Below are 17836 nucleotides of genomic sequence, written 5' to 3'. Positions count from 1 at the left end.
TACCATGCTCTATGCTGCCAGAAAACCCAAGGTTGACTTCTCTATCACTGTGCTTTCCACATGGTGTGTGATCTGTTTATGTCTCTCTCCTCCCTAGTAGACTGTAAGCTCCTTAAGGGAGGAGACCCTATTTTCCTCATTTATATAACTATCTCACCCCTAGAATCCTGCGGAGTACTTTATTCACTTAATGTATGCTGAACCTGACATAAACTCATACTATCTCATTTCACTTGCATTTTTACAGTTATTAAATAATTTTATTCCTTTCTTGCTACACTTCTCAAAATGGCTGTTTGACAACTAGTGTTCCATACTAAATTTACTATCTAGCTCTTTTATAGGTATACTCTTGCTTTATTTCTTACCCTATTACATTTTCCTAGTTCTTTTTAAACACTGATTATTCCATCTTTCTCTTATACTGATTTTCTTCTTTATCTTCCCACCTTCTAAACAGTAATATACCCACTCCTCACTTACTGACAGGATTAGGTTCCAAAGACTGGGTTATTAGGCGGAAATTGGCATTATGCAAAAATGAGGATGTCCACATCAGATCACAAAATGGAGGGTGACTACATCATTACATAACTGCCAAATTACATCATTACATTACTGCCAAACCACTGAGATTCATGGCCCAGCCAAGTTGACACGTAGCCTTAACCGTCACAGCCAGTGTTACTCTTGCCTCACACCTCAGCGTTCATTACTGCCAGTTGTATGTCGTTAACACACAAAATAGTTGGATAGTAGATTTTTTACTGTTGTCATAAATGCAAAGTACTGGATAACAAGATAGTTGATAAGTGAGAAGTAGGTATATAAGGTCTATCCTTAGCTTCTTCTGTCCTTCTCTATCTACTTTTCTTCATTAGTCTCATCTATTATCAAAGCTTTAACTAACTTCTATGCGGGCAGCTCCTTAAAACTCCCCCCATGTTATATTCTTCATATTCAACTGCCTGCTAGACAATTACACTATGATAAACTACAGAACCACAAATGCAACATATAAGCATATAAGACTAAACTCATTCCTTAATATCCCGAGTCATCCCATTCTAACCTTCACACTTCTAAACATTTATCCCTCCTTTCCAATTCCAATGCTACGATGCCCAGATTCTATTATTTCATATCTCTTACAGACTACTACAATAGGTCTTACTACTCCTATTTTTTCTTCCTGAATTCTACTGCAATAATTTATTTACACCATATGACTTTACTCAAAACAAACAATACAAAACAAAATCCTTTAATGGTCTCTAACTAGAATACAAGTTCAAATTTTTTTGGCCTTACATTCAAGAACCTGTTTAAAATGACCTTAGGGGAAAAATAAATAAATGATGGTTGTAAACTAATTTATGGCATTCTTTCTCACTACACCTTTATAGATACCCTATATTCTTTGTTTTCTATTCACACTTTTTCCCCCTCTTGTGAAGTCATCATCTTCACTTGGAATGCTACTTCTTCAATCTACCTACCCAAATCTACCTAAATTCTTCAATGCCCAGGTCAAATGCCATGTAACCTATTAGATCTTCTCGCTCCACAGCTGTCTGACGAAACCCTCACTCCTCTGAAATCTAATTAGTTTTTCCTTTGTATCTATTAGGTACTTACCAAATATTGTTTCTTACTGTAGTTATATGAGTGTATGTTTCCTCTCGGAACTTAAGCTCTCTGAGGGCAGAGACCATGTTGGTTTATTTTATTACCCTCTTCCCTGTCGCAATCCCAGTACTTAATTAGGACAGTTTTTAGCACACACAGGCCATTCAATGAATATCAAACAAATGTGGATCAAGTGGGAAGAAAAAAAAAAAAAAAAGTGGAGAGAGCTAAGATCTAACAAAAATGATTTTACCTACCTATATGCAAAGAAAAGTAGAAGTTTGTGGGGTTGTGACAAACGTAAGTATTAGTAGGAGGGTGAACTGCTAAAAGGAAATTGAAGATAATTGTCAATAATTCCAAATCTGGGGGAGATCCAAGGACTTCTGCTATAATTTTCACAAATGATCTACAAACCTCTCGGGGCATGGATGTAAGCTGCCCCTCTTTGTGTTCCTGAAAAAAAAAAACCGAAACAAACTCTCTTTAGATTTAAAAAGAACTGTCAACTTAATCAACATTTTTCAATTAAGCAGATATTCTTTTTAAGATAGATTTGGGTTGGTTTACTACTCTAGTCTGACCATATTTACCATTAAATTGATTTGCTATTTCTCAATTCAAGCAATCTCGCTATTAAGAATTCATTAAAGTTGATGGCTTAACTTCAGCCCATTTATCTTAGTGAAACGAGGCAAAAATGTATCATAGTGTTTATGAGCGTGGACTCAGAAGCCAAACATCCCAGGTTTGAATTCTGGCTCCCGCATTAGCTGTGTGACCTTGGGCATGTTATTTAACATCTTTAAGCATCAGGTTCTTTATCTATAACATGGGAACAGTACTAGTGCTACTTCAAAGGGTTGTTGTAAGGATTAAATGAGTTGACATAAGCTCTTAGAATAGTGCCTTACATAGTGTAAGCCCCATATAAATGTTGCAAACCAAACCTGTTGCCATCGAGGTCGATTCCAACTCATAGGGACCCTATAGGACAGAGCAGGACTACTCCATAGGCTTTCCAAGGAGTGGCTGGTGGATTCAAACCACCGACCTGTTGGTTAGCAGCCTAGGTCTTAACCACCAGGGCTCCGTATAAATGTTAGCTATTATTATTACTAGTACCATTACTTTGACTACTACTATTACTGCTACTACTACTATTACTACTACAACAAGTATTTTTACTACTACTATGGGATCAGAAGGGAAAATTTCTGACAGACAAAACCAGTTACATTAATACAGTGTGCTCCAGTTTACAAAGCACTTTCTCATTTGATTCTCACATTTATAGAATACAAAGAGTCAAAGTGGTTATATGACCAGCTTAAATCACACAAATACAGCAAGAACTCAAAATCAGGCCTTTGAACTCTTCCTACTGCATCATCTACTGCCTGGAATAATAAGATCTGGTAGAATGCCAGGTAACTACTGAAAATACAGACACAGTTAAGTCCTTGGGTTATGATCGTCTGACTTAGGGACAACTCGTACTTGTCCTTTAATGTTATATAAATTTGTCCTCACTTTGAAACGACTGAACCAACCCCTTACTCCCAACAAATTCTTCATCAGTCACCTTCACTTGCTACATGTGCATCTTTTAAATCACTGAAAAGTCTTTGAGCCTATTCTTGCAATAAAACCTACCAAAAACCAAGACCACTGCCATTGAGTCAATTCCAAGCCACGTGACCCCATAGGGTTTCCAAGGCTGTAAATCTTTATGGAAGCAGACTGTCACATCTTTCCCCCATGGAGTGGCTGGTGGGTCTGAACTACCGACCTTTTGGTTAGCAGCTGAGTGCTTTAACCACAGCAACACCAAGGCTCCTTTTCTTGCAGTAACCCAAACGCCAAACATGTTGCCGTCAAGTGATTCTGACTCATAGCGATCCTACAGGACAGAGTAGAACTGCCCCCTAGGGTTCCAAGGAGCAGCTGGTGGATTCGAACTGCCGACCTTTTGGTTAACAGCTGAGCTCTTTACTACTGCACCACCAGGGCTCCTTTCTGCAGAAAAGTAAGGTTAAATAAGAACCATATGCACCTGTTCTGACCTACCTACTAATTCTTAAAGACACACTTTGAAACAGATCTTGTTCATAACCCGGGGATTGCCTGTATAAATAGTTTGTATCCTCCAATTCTACCTCCCCAGTGGCTAGCAGCTGGCCTGTAGATCAAGACTAAGAGGTAAATTTCCTTACCTTCCCTCTCCCTATGGCCAAAAATATGATATGCTTCTACACCGACTCTTAATCATTTACTCTTGTGTACTGCTGCATCACAGTACTTACAACCTAGATGTTAATTTTGAAACCATTTAGTCTGACAACCTCAGATTTAAGATGAGAACACTGATTCTACAGAAGAAAGCACAAAACTCCTTTGCCAAGAGCTCACAACTGTCAAGTGGCCAAGCCAAAATAAGAACATAGATCTCTTGACTTCCAATTTAATGCTATTTCTGCTACAACCATCTGCTTCCTTCTAGATAATACTGGTACCTTCCCAAATCTTCTGGTTGCAACTCAACTATTCACTCCTAAGCAGGGGGCCTGTCTACACAAAATAGCGCCTATGGCAATTAGTTTGAAATTGCTGAATGATCTCTCACGGCTGGCGATGGAAACTACGATGGCCAATAGAAACTGCTCATTGGTGCCCCTCCTCAAGCAGTGCCCAGGGTACGCACCGTACCTGCCACACCTTAGTTATGCTTCTACCCGTGTCCATTCTAGCCCGTGTTCTTTTCAGTCGTGCCCTCTCCACTCACATCGTATAAATAGTCACTGGTATCATCAAAAAAAAAAAAAAAAAAAATCCCTTAGCTAGACCTGTGAGAAGCCTTTTGTCAACATCCTGTTTCTCTTTCCTTTTGCTGCGGAACTTTTCAAGGATTGTTTATACTCGCTGCCTCCAATGATCCACCACTCACGCTGCCTACACCTCCCTGAAATCTGATCCTTGCCTTCTCCACTCTACTGAAAACTTTCAGGCCATTGAGAATCTCCTAATTGCCAAGTCAATGGCCCTTTATCTGTCAACATTTTCTTTGAACTTTCTACATCTTTTGGCTCCATCTCCTCAACGGGACATTCTTTCCACCTCCTCTCATCCTTAGCTTTCACTTTACTCAAGTTTCCTGGTTCTTTTCTTGTTTTTTTGACTACTCTTTCTATAGTCCTTTTTCCCGTTTCACAGGCTGAAAATGAACATTTCCTGAGGTGCAAACCTCAGCCCTATGATTCTCTTTCTACTTTTATTTATCTTATAGTAATTATCTATCCCCATGGAATCACTATTACATCAATGTCAACAGTTCCCAATCTCTCTCTAATCTCTCTCCCCAGCTCCGATCTTGCACATCCAGCTCTAAGTACCTAGCAGTCACTGCCGCTGAATGCCACACTGTAACCTCAAAGGCATAATGAATGAACTACAAAACTTGCGTGCTCACTTCTGCTTTCTTTGATGATACTATCATTCTTCTAGTCACTCAGCCTGAAATTTTGTTATATTTGAGTCTCCTCCAGGTCCTATTTAAACAAAATCAAGCCCTATTAACTCTTGTCTTCATAATTTCTTTCATATTTGCTTCCTACTTAACACTCCCTTTTTTATCACCTTAGTTTAGGCAATAAAAGGCAATAAAATGTGTAGGGTTTTTTCTTTTAGGATTCATTAATTCAGTAATTATTTAGTGGGTGTCTATGTGTGCTAGGTACTGAGGTTACATGGTGATCGCCAACAAAAAACATTATTCCCGCTCTCAGGAGGCTTATTAGAAGAAACCATAATCTTAAAAACAACAACATAAGACTAACAATTTTATGCATGCAAAGTGAGAGTAAAAGTTTATAAAGGTGAAAGGGTTAATTTACAGGGTAAGGGCAGAGACAGCTTTTCTCAAGAAGTTTTAAGTTGCAGTATGAAGGATAAGCAGGAGTTGGCCAGATGAGAAGAATAGGATCAATAACTTTTTAGGCCAAAAGAATATCTACGTGTTTCAGGAAGTGAAAGAAAGCTAAGGGGGCTGAAGTGGAAGATGAGGCTGGAGTAGTAGCCAGATCATAGAAGCCACCTTATAGATCTGGTGGTACAGTTTGGATATAAGCCCAAGTACAATGAGAAGTCACTAGTGACATAGAAGCAAAGGCACTTTACATAAAGAAAATATTACTGATCCTATGGAACATCTGCAGTTACCTAAATTGATAAACTTCTAACAGATACTATGACATTAAGAAGAAAACAAACTTGGAAAATAGTCCAATACATCAACTTAGCAGATCTTCAGCAAATACATAAATAATACTGATTAAAACAATACATACTTATAATTTGTTATTTAAGAAATATGGGGCAAGTTAAAATTTCACTGTTGTTGATGTTCAAGACACTACAAAATTATTATTAAATCTCAACATAAACATCTCAGAAATGCAGTAGCTGTTTTCTTGGTAACTGAGTTGGGAACAATGACACTGTAAAGATTATACTATATCTAATAGGCAGGAGTGGAAAATACCTATCTTATTGGTTGAAAGAAGGGATTCCAAAGTAGGGGAAAGTGCAGAAGAGAAAAAATTCCATTGAAAGTTCCACAAAAATTTGATGTCCATAAAACAAACAAACAAAAAACCAGTTGCCATCAAATCAATTCCAACTCATGGCAACATCATGTGTGTCAGAGTAGAACTGTGCTCTACAGGGTTTTCAATGGCTGATTTTTTTGGAAGTAGATCAGGAGGTCTTTCTTCTAAGGTGCCTCTGGGTAGACTTGAACCACCAACCTTTTGGATAGCAGATGAGCAATTAACCATTTGTGCCATCCAGGGACTCCTTTGATGTCCATAGTCCACAGAAACAACTGCAGAAAATATCTCCAAGAGTAGTTACATAAAAACTACCTGCAATATGGGACAGTTCTACTCTGCCCTATAGAGTCACTATGAGTCGGAGTTGACTCACCAGGCAACAACACAATGTGGTATACTTACTAAGAAGACTGTTTTGCTTGTTAAGTAGAAAAAAAAAAGTACCTGCAAAACCTGACAAGTCTGTAGAAAGTGATGAACCACTTGAGCTTTCAGTAACTGCTTTATATTAAACATCTGCTGGTGGTGGTCTGCTCTGATGAGGATTTCTAAAGCTGCTAGCAGAGTTTCCCAAACACCTTGCTGAGAAAATAAACACACACCAATTAACACACAGCTACTGAAAAACACAAAACATGCTACATGTTTTTTAGAAGACATGCAATATATCATCTTAACATTGTATGTATATTCAGTGTCAAATATTGAATTTGTCTGAAAAAGCAAGTCTTAAAACTTACTCCCGTACTATTAATTTTTGTTGTCAGTAGGTCATTTCTAAATATCTATATTGAATACAATATTGTACTGGGTGCTTTAATAAACTAACCTCTTTTGGCATTAAATTATATATAAACCCCCCCAAAAAACCCATTGCCATCAAGCCAATTCCAACTCATATAAACCCTATAGGACAGAGCAGACCTGCCCCATAGGGTTTCCAAGGAGTGGCTAGTGGATTCGAACTACTGACCTTTTGGTTAGCAGCCTGAGCTCTTAACCACTGTGCCACCAGGGCCCCAAATTATATATAAGTATTTTCAAAAGATGAATTATCTTGAGGGATTGAGTCAATATAAACAAGCACACATGTTATCAGTATAATTCTTTTCAAATAATGTATGTTCAAAGAGCATTATTAAAAATGTATAAATGTCAATGCCAATTTGCATATGCAGCATTTAATCAAATAGTTTTAGAACAAATTATACTAAATTGAAAAAAGTTGCTGATATGTGAAAATTCTGCATTTTTGGATTAATTTACTTTTAAGTCCAAATAATAGAATTCTCTGCACAATACAGACTCTGCATTTTCAATGAATAGTTAGCATCCTTTGAAAAGTGCCTTAAAATTCTTCTCCCATATTGAATCAATCTTAAATTATCCACAAACATAGAGGAAAAAAAGGTCTTATATAGATAACTAATACTGATAATCTTCATCTCATCTTACTTCCCCAATTGGCCATCAACAAAGCTGTTTACAAAAGCGCAAAGTTAACTGGCTTGGGTTGTAGTTCTTACTATTTTTCCTGCCACTATCTGACATAAATGAACAATCAAAAGGCCGAGGAATTGATACACTTAATCATACTACTCTAACCAAGACTTCTCTTTTCATAAGATGCCCTAAAAGAAAAAAAGGGCCATTCATAAAGCCATGTGAAAGCTGAAGACAAGGCAGCCCAAGTATGAAAATCGATTCAGGTCTGAAAAATAGCTCCAAAATAAAAGAGTACCAAATTAAATAAACAGCCAACAAGAAAAAACAAATTTAGTTAAAAAATAATTAATTAGGTAAGAAAACCTGTTTTAAATCCACAGAAGTATATGTATGTAACTTTAAAAAATCACCTACAAATTCAACAAAAAAAGTTTTTTAAATCAAACAACGCTAACTGAGAATCTTCTTAAGTAGTAAATAAAATAACTGTCCAACGTTTAGTTAAGTTCAATCTTCCAATATGCAACTGAGCCACTTCTTTATTGTAATCTATACAGCCTTTGATCCAATTTGTTTAACTATGCTAGCCCTGTGTTCATCTGCTTTTTCTCCCTGCAACATGATACACATTTTAACCAATACACAGTTTTTTTCAGGTCTGAAAGTGACTATTTATTCAAATAAGAAACTAAATCACAACAAATTACAAAGTTTAAAAAACTGGCAAATAGAGGGCAGTATGCTGAGTGAAATAAGTCAATCACAAAAGGACAAACATTATTATGAGAAGACTACTATAAAAACTCATGAAAAGGTTTACACACAAAAAGAAACAATCTTTGATGGTTACGAGGGAGGGGAAGGATGGGGATGGAAAAACACTCAATAGGTAAGTGGTAACTTTGGTGAAGGGTAAGACAGTACACAATACTGGGGAAGCCAGCACAACTTGTACAAGGCAAGGTCATGGAAGCTCCACAGATACATCCAAACTCCCTCAGGGACGGAATTGCTGGGCTAAGGGCTGTAGGGACCATGGTCTCAGGGAATCACTAGCTCAATTGGCATAACATAGTTTATAAAGAAAATGTTCTACATTCTACTTTGGTGAGTAGCATCTGAGGTCTTAAAAGCGTGTGAGCGGCCATCTAAGATACTCCACTGGTCTCACCCTTCGGGAGCAAGGAAAAATGAAGAAAACTAAAGATGCAAGGGAAAGATTAGTCTAAAGGACTAATGGACCGCAACTACCACAGCCTACACCAGACTGAATCCAGTGCAACTAGATGGTGTCTGGCTACCACCACTGACTGCCCCGACAGAGATTACAATAGAGGATTCCGGACAGAGCGAGAGAAAATGTAGAACAAAATTCTAACTCACAAAAAGAGACCAGACTTACTGGCCTGACAGAGACTGGAGAAACGCTGAGAGTATGACCCTCAGACACCCTTTTAGCTCAGTATGAATTTCACTCCTGAGGTTAACCCTTTATCCAAAGATTAGACAGGCCCATAAAACAAAATGAGACTAAAGGGGCACACTAGCCCAGGGGCAAAGACTAGAAGGCTGGAGGGGACAGGAAAGCTGGCAATAGGGAACCCAAGGTTGAGAAGAGAGAGTGTTGACATGTTGTGGGATTGTTAACCAACGTCATAAAACAGTATGCGTACTGTTTAATGAGAAACTAGTTTGTTCTGTAAACTTTCATCTGAAGTACAATTTAAAAAAAATACTGACAAATATCATCAACATCACAAAATCCAGAAAAACAGCAATAGTTTGATTAGCTGCCTGACACACCTCTATAATACTTTTTCCCTGTTTTGTGGCTGCATATGTTTTGTTGCCTCTTCATATGACAATAATTTTGTAATACAATTTTCTATAGGAAGAACAGAAAAATAACTCCGTCTTTCCTCTAGCATGTTTGATAAAAAAAATTTTTTTTTATTAGTGACAGAGTAGGAAAGTTTCTCTCAACTTTATAACTCATTATTGGTAATCTCATGTAAACTGTTAAGGATTCTTATCGAATTCGGGGACAAAGGTATACACTCTTAACTGCTCTTTAAATAATTATGTTTGATGATAATTTTGTTACACTCTAAATAACTCTAGATAGCCTAGTTTTTTACAAAAATCACCAATATCTATTAGAACCCTGCCACATTTAGGTGAAGAGTGTTCACTAGAACCAAGGAGCCTGGAAGAGCCTATACCATGAAGATTGGTTAAAACTAAGGCAGAAGGGAAACAGTCCTATACTCCAACAGTCATTCCCTAGCCAACAAGAAAAAACAAACTTAGTTAAAAAATAATTAATTAGGTAAGAAAACCTGTTTTAAATCCACAGAAGTATATGTATGTAATTTTAAAAAATCACCTATAAATTCAACAAAAAAAGTTTTTTTAAATCAAACTACCCTAACTGAGAACCTTCTTGTGAAGACCAGCCCTATCATTCCAGGTGTTGAGATGCTGTGCCTAAACCTAAGGTCTAACTAAGATCCTTGCCCTATACCTATGACGATGCCAAGACTTCACAGCCTTGCCCTAGGTACCGTGATTACAGCTCTCTGACTCATGGCTAGCTTGACTCCCCGACTCAGAAATGTGTCCACTTCTCTCTCCTTGACCTGAGTCCCAGACTCTTAGCAAGGCTCCCCTTTCAGAGTTTATGGTAAATGCAAGCCCCTAACTGATCCAAATGAGCTCCATGCTCTCCAGCATGAGTACTGCTCTAGCAATTTATTCCCAGCCAACCCAAGTTCTGATTCTGACCCTCCAGCTCAGCATTACCCAAGACTGCTCAAAGCTTTGCACATAAAATAATCTCCATATTTCCATTTATAATTAATATTACATTGAAATAGTAATTCATTCTGTTCTTTTGAAGAGTGATTAGATGAATATTTGAAAGTACATACCTCTGCTTTATTCCATATCTTCCAGTCAAACAATAGCTCCTCTAATAGTTTAACATCTTGGATTATAGCATTAGACTCTACATCCAACTTAAACTTTCCATTCTCAGTCAAATGAATAACATCTTCATCACAGCAACCTTCAAGAAGGGTCTATGGAAAATTTAACATTAATATGAGATGTATTAATAACTGATTAATCCAAATATTCGACAGAAAAATAAAATTTTCAATCTTGGCAGTTATAACATCAAATTCAAAGGAAAACTAGTGAGTAATTTAACATTTCATAAAGAACCTTTAATTCATTTTGCAAAACAATTCAAATAATCAGAAAAACCCAAACTTTTCAAATATTTGTATGTGATTACTCAGTTTCAAACATGGGATAAAACAAACCACATTCTCTATTTCTAAAGTTGAATGAATCTGTTATTAGGCTTTAAAACCTCTTCCAAAAGTAATAAGGATTCATTCCAGAAATGTGTGGATCCTGATAAGTAAGAGGTGGGATCTGTTAGCAAGAATAAAGGAATCATCTTTTGCCTTACTACAAGTCCCCTCAGAGAGAAATAGTTTCACAGTGTTAACAAAGGCTTTTGACTAGAAAGGTATTTAAATAAAGATGGATCATAATAAAAGCTAAAATGGATATCTGGCCTATAGGTCAGTGACTTTAGAAACTAACTCTACAGCAGCATTGCATAATGGAAATGACATGGCAATAGATGTCTGGAGAACTGGGTTTGAACTGTGCGAGCTGAAGCAAACAACAGTATCTGGGTCTCAATTTCATCAGTCTACAGAATGAAAGGCTGGCCCCGGAGATATCTAGGGGTCATTCAGATCTAAAATTCTATGAGTTTGTTTTTCTCTTACTCTTCTAAAATGCTTTAAAGAAAGAAAAAAGTCATATTTAAATGATGAAGAGAATCAGAAGAGTACCTTGATTAAATATACACAACTGAGTTTCCCTCATTTTCTTTAGGAATAACTGAGACACAAAGCTCTATGACTGGAACACCTTGATGAAAAGACAGTAGCACTGTACCTGAAACTATGAGAATAAATTTTATGAATTCATACCTTCAAAATGTGAAAGCCAACAATGCATTTTTGTTTGATCAGCACCTGATGAATCATGGAAAGGCCATTACAATTTTCTAATTCATGTATTCTTTGTTGGTTGTATTTAGTTAATGATAGTATAACTCGTAGTGCTAATGCTTGAGTTTCTTCACAGCTACTGAGCTCAACAACCTAAAAAAAAGTGGATATATTTCTTTTAATTTGTTGAGATTAAGAATTTAACATGTGTGATCATCTACTGTTATGCAGTACCATATTTTAGTATTATATACAATAGCTATGCCTACTTTTTAATGCTCATACTTTATTTTTTGTAACTATTTATGCATTGTTGATAACCAACAGTAAGAGAAAGACATAAATTCCATGCTCTTTAACTGTATACTATAAGCTGTTGCCATCAAGTCGATTCTGACTCATAGTGACCCTACAAGACAGCAGAACTGCCCTATAGGGCTTCCAGGGTTCCAATTATATAATATAAAGGAACTAAAATAACATTAACAACCTTAGCAGTCAGTAGTGTTTTATAATTAGTGATTTGATATGTCAACAAAATGTCTCAATATTTGATTATTTAGTCAATCAACAAACAGGCTCAGCATTAGGTGCTGTGGAAGATAAAAAGAAGTAAAAGTCATGCTACTTGCCCCCCAGTGGGGCCTACTGTATGTTGAAGAATAAGATGTACATATAAAAACCATGCATTGTGCCTTATACTTCAAGTCAATTCAACCAATGCTTATTGACAGCTATACATATAAGAAACACATACCTATTATTATAAAACGCAAATAAAAATGAGACAATGTAAGTGCCACGATGGCACAGAAACTACTTCTGACACTCTCTGGTTTAGGGAGGGCTACATGGAGAGAAGACATCCTGGAAGGGTAGCAAAATGCTGGGAAATAGGGATAACAGGTAGAGGAAGGGACAGCCAGGAACAGAGTAAAGGCTTAAAACTGGAAGTTCATGTGTATCTAGGAGGCTGCAGGTTGCCTATTTGGCTGGATCGTGGGGATTAAGGCTCAAAGGTAGGTTATGCATGTAAGGATTTTAGGGAGACTGAATTTTATTTTAGTAGGGAGTAGGATGGGCGCTGAACAAAGTTTCTAAGTTTCAAGTATGGAAACATACTTTAACTGTCTAATTGGCAAGAACTATATGTAAGATAAAAATTTAACCCTTTTTTCTAGGATCAAGTCACTGTGTTTTTAACAGTAATCATAACAAAATTAAAGAGAAAAAGCCACTGATGAACACTTTCAAATTATACCATGCTACAAAAGCACATCATGAAACACTGATGAGGAATTAAATGAAGAGCTTTTAAACACTCGGGGAAAACTCTATTCAAATAGTTAAAGATACTGGATGCAAAAAAAAAAAAAAGTATGAAAAAAGAAAGGAGAAAAAAAGACAGTTTATACACTATGGTGGGTCAAATGCTAACAAAATATTTATAAGAACAATAGTAACAACAACAAACACTATAATGCCCCTGTATTGGGCTGAATAAATTATATATAAAAACCAAAAAAAACCAATGCCGTCGAGTTGATTCCGATTCATAGTGACCCTACAGGACACAGTAGAACTGCCCCATAGGGTTTCCAAGTAGTGGCTGGTAGATTCGAGCTGCTGACCATTTGGTTAGCAGCCAAGCTCTTAATCACTGTGCCATCACGGCTCCACTGGGCTGAATAGTGTCCCCTAAAAGATATGCCTACCTAGAACCTCAGAATGTAACTTTATTTGGAATAAGCATCTTTGTAGACATAATTAAGTTAACAAGATGAGATCATCCTGGATTTAGCGCCGGCCCTAAATCCAAAGACTGGTGTCCTTATAAAAAGAAGGAGAAGGAGGTCTGACATATGAGGGAAAGGCCATGTGAAGATGGAGGCAGAGACTGGAGTGATGCAGCTACAAGCCAAGAACACAAGGATGGCCGGCAACACCAGAAGCTAGGAGAGAGGCACAGAATAGATCTTCTTTCAGACCTCCAGAAAGAACCAATGTTGTCAGCACCTTAGTTTTGGACTTCAGGTCTCCATAACTGTGACAGAATTAATTTCTGTTGTTTTAAGTCACCAAGTTGTGGTAATTTGTTACGGCAGCCCTGGGAAACTAATAGAGCCCATTATTGCAAAAGTAATTAAAAGTGATTCCAGTAAGAAAGTCAGTTAGGGAGACAGTGAGAGAATGTGATAATGCTGCAGAAGCTATACTTGGAAAAAAAATGAAGATGGTATTATGAGGATGAAGGGAGATTAGGGCCGCTTTAATTAAATAGGGATATGGACCCTGAGGGAGTAGAAATGGTTAGTACTGAAATGAGACCACTTGTGCCTGCGTTATGGATGTCAACAGACACTGAAACAATCAGAATATGTTTACTGAGTGCCTATTCTATGAGAGGAAAGATATCCCTGCCCTCACATAACTAAATAGAACATATAATTAGGTAATTTATTCTACTATGATACTTATGGCATGAGTCAAACTTTTTGTATTTCTCGTCTTTAAAAGAAATTCCAAACTCAAATAAATTAAATTATTTTTTATTTATTTGCTGGCCCTTGATTTTTTTTCTGTACATCAGGTCAGGAAGCTTCAAAGGAAAAAAAGCGTCACAAACTTTATTTTAAAAAATGTATTTCTTTCGTATCATTACTATAACATGCATTTTTTTCACATTTCCATTGCTAATTTTAAATATCTTGTATAGTTAACATTTTATTGTTCCAATATACATTTCTGGATAGTCAAAAACTTTAAAAATCTTCCTAAACTAGAAGAAATCTTTGCTGTTAACTTGATGACATCCTCATCAATATGTGAATTTTTTTTTCACTTAAAAGTTTAAAACAGTTGATGTATAGGTTTTTTTTTAAAATCCATATATCAATAATAAGGAAGTAGTTTCTCTTTAGATAAAAAAGTAATCAGTGATTCTTACCCTAGCAAAAAGAAAAACAAATATGCCAGTCCCACCAGTCTCATGCAGAACACCTTGAATAGTTTTACACTCAGTAGGCTGGAGATTCTTTAGATGATGAGGTTCCAATGAGATGCTCTGAACTTCTTTTGAGCTGAAGGGTCTTTGAGAGAGTTGGGTTTTCATCTGACCTTTAAGTCTGATAACTGGCTCATAGATTGTATACTGAGCAGGACAGTAAGTTGTATAAACTATTGAAAGACTTTCCTGAAACACAAATATTTTTCTTCAGTAACTAAACAAAGTTTAAAAAGTGAGTTATCAACTAGCAAATAAAAAGACATCCAAATAATCTTTTCATTTGGTTTTAAAAAGACAGGTACTACACATTAAACAAAGATGAACTTAAGAAGCAAGGCTGTTCCCCACAAAGGAAAAAATGAATTTCATTTATCAGTGATGAATCATACAAACCATATCAACATTGAAAAGGATTCCAGCTTTGGCGTCAATTTAGAATAAGAATTAAATTATATTTACCATACTACTAATAATAGCTAATACTTACATCATACTCATTACATACCAGGCACTGCTCTAAGCACTTTATAAATATTAACCAATCTTTATAACCTTATTGATCAAGTTATCCAAAATTTTTGCTTTGGATTTGCTCAGGGGTTGGCTACTCATTTAAAAGCAATTCTAAACCAGATCTTTCTTTCTAACCAACCAACCAACCAAACCCGTTGCTATTTAGTTGATTTTGACTCTTAAAATTCCAGGCTATCAGCAAACCTAATTAAAATTAAGTAGAATTTTCCCATGTAGAGGGTTGTTTCAATCAGCTCTGGATCACTGTCAAGCTTCTACAAACTACTTAAAAATTAAGATAACACATGTTATGTATTGAATTGTGTCCCCCAGAAATATGTGTTGTAAATCCAAACCTCTATGCTTATGGTTATAAACCCATTTGGGAACGAGTTGTCTTTGTCATGTTAACGAAACAGACAGGATTAGTGTAGGATGTGTCTTGAGTCAATCTCTTACAAAATACAAAAGGAGCAGATTAAGGAAGCAGACATGGGGTAAAACAGATGCCAAGACACAAGCCAATCTCCAAGGAACTGGAAGCAGAGGCTAAAGAGATCAGGACCTTCCTCCAGAGCCAACAGTGAGAGAAAGCCTTCCCCTAGAGCCGCACCCTAAATTCAGAATTCTAGCCTCCTAAACTGTGAGAAAATAAATTTCTGTTTGTTAAGGCTGTACATCTGTGGTATTTGTTTCAGCAGCACTAGACAACTAAGATAACACTTAATGCATAATGTACTTGAGGTGGTCTCAGTGGCAGCAGCTACTGGTGCCCAGGCTCCGAAAAATCATGTACTGTACATTCATGACTTTTCAAAGAGTCTTGGGCTTTGATCATTTACAACCTATGGTGAGTTAAGAAGTTTCATCAGATACATCATTCAGCATGTGTACACACCATCTGAATCAACTACGGTCTGCTGTATATGATTATGCTGGAAAAGCAACATTTCAACCCTGCAGTAGCTTTCATCAGAAAGCTGACAAAATGCCCACCTACCTAAACAAGTCGTACCTGACCACCAAGGTGCCGAGAGATGGACCTGACTGCACCGGCATAAGCTCATAGCCCCAAATTATCCAAATAGGTGAAATAATATATTTGTTTTCTAGAAGAGTTTTGGCAAAAAACTCTTAAGATTTTCATTTATGATAATTTCTATTGAAATTTATGATTTATATGACCTATATTCTTATCAGGTGAAATAAAAAGATTAAGGAAATATTTTGTTCTTGTTTTTTTATAAAAATAAATGGATTAGGAGTTCCGGCAAAATGGGGCTCTAGGCAGAAGCACTACACCGTCCCTCTACAGCAAAGTTCCAAAAAACTAAGCCAAACAGAGAAAACAGAAATCCTGAAACCCTAAAACATCAAATGAAGAGATAAAGAACTCAGCCAAGCACCAATGGAGTGAGAAAACTGACAGAGAATGGAGAGCAAGGAGAGATTCATGCAGAGGTCCCCTATCAGCTAATGCAGCGTGGATCTGCCATCTTGGACCCCTATCAAAGACCAGCAAATAGGGGGTATGAGAGAGCAGCTTCACGGAGCTTCCAGCAGGAGACAGAACAACTGGTAATTTGCGATATATGCTTTCCCACCCCCCACCCTTCTTCACCGCCACTCAGCCTCCTCTGCTTCACACGGCCACAGTCTCTCGTCTGGGAAGCATCAGCTGCTTGGATTCCACCCGCCCACACTGGCCAGCTCTCTGAGTGCCATTTGTTGGCTGCTGGTGTTGCTTTTTTTCTGCTTCTTTTGATTTCTTCCTTGCCTCTCACCACCTCCCCCTTCTTTTGCTCAAATACCTGGCTCTGTGCGCCGTCTTTGCTTCTTCCTGAGGGGCTGCGGAGCTCCGTTTGAGTGTGGAACTGCTTCCTGGTCTGGGCTGCCACGCTGGTGGGATCCTGGGACTTTTGTTTGTTTGTTTTATTTTCCTTTCCTTGAGTTGGGAGCCCGTTCTGGCCAGGCAGTGCTTCGCGGCTTGGAACCTACCCCCTCAGCTTGCACAGATGTGCAGAGGAATCCCTGAGGGCATTTATTTTTTCGTGGGTTTTTCTTTTTTTTCCAGTTTTTTGCGGGGCTTTTCTTGTTCTTTTTTTTTTTTTTAATTTGTTTTCATTTCCCTCTTTTTCCCTTTTTGTCTTTCTTCATTATTAAGTTTCTCATGTCTCTATACCATCCTCTTTCTGTTCCCTGAATGCCTGGCACTGAATACTTCTATGCCTTCTAGCCAGGCTGTACTGCAACACCTGAGAACAACTTCCCCAGACCTCACAGCTGCACCGGTGGGATCCCTGGAAGCTTTGCTGTTCCTTTTCCTTTCTGATTTTTATTTATTCATTCTTTTCTTTTTCTTCTTCTTCTTCCTCCCCTTTTTGTTTTTCTCCATTTCATAGTCTCTCATCTCTCCACTTCAACGGCAAGCTCCCCTAGCACTCTTTTTTGTTTGTTTGTATGCTTTTGGCTCCTGTTCCTCTCTCCTCTCTCCCATATCCATCTTAGCTCCAGACATAACAGTCTCCCCCCTACACCCTGCCTACCTGCACCGTGCACTTAACATCACACCACCAAGCAGCACAGGCACGGCCTAC

At 37.5% G+C, this 17836-nt stretch overlaps 1 protein-coding gene across 6 annotated transcripts in view; it reads right to left on the bottom strand.

The window, feature by feature from the left end:
• The window catches only part of LYST (lysosomal trafficking regulator), a 213960-nt gene that overhangs the window by 91077 nt on the left and 105047 nt on the right, over positions 1-17836 (bottom strand). For all 6 annotated transcript variants that reach the window (XR_002823473.1, XM_023727995.1, XM_004372798.2 and 3 more), the window contains 5 exons: positions 14667-14912; positions 11699-11872; positions 10616-10765; positions 6684-6821; positions 1887-2085 (listed from right to left, as the gene is read on the bottom strand). Coding sequence is in view for 5 of the 6 variants with exons in the window: in XM_023727995.1 (XP_023583763.1) it covers positions 1887-2085; positions 6684-6821; positions 10616-10765; positions 11699-11872; positions 14667-14912 (907 nt within the window). In the remaining variant the exon portion in view is untranslated. The remainder of the gene's footprint in view (positions 1-1886; positions 2086-6683; positions 6822-10615; positions 10766-11698; positions 11873-14666; positions 14913-17836) is intronic.

The sequence above is a fragment of the Trichechus manatus genome, unplaced genomic scaffold, assembly GCF_000243295.1.
Source record: "Trichechus manatus latirostris isolate Lorelei unplaced genomic scaffold, TriManLat1.0 scaffold00021, whole genome shotgun sequence".
NCBI lineage: Eukaryota > Metazoa > Chordata > Mammalia > Sirenia > Trichechidae > Trichechus > Trichechus manatus.
This window is presented reverse-complemented; position numbering and strand designations above follow the sequence as displayed.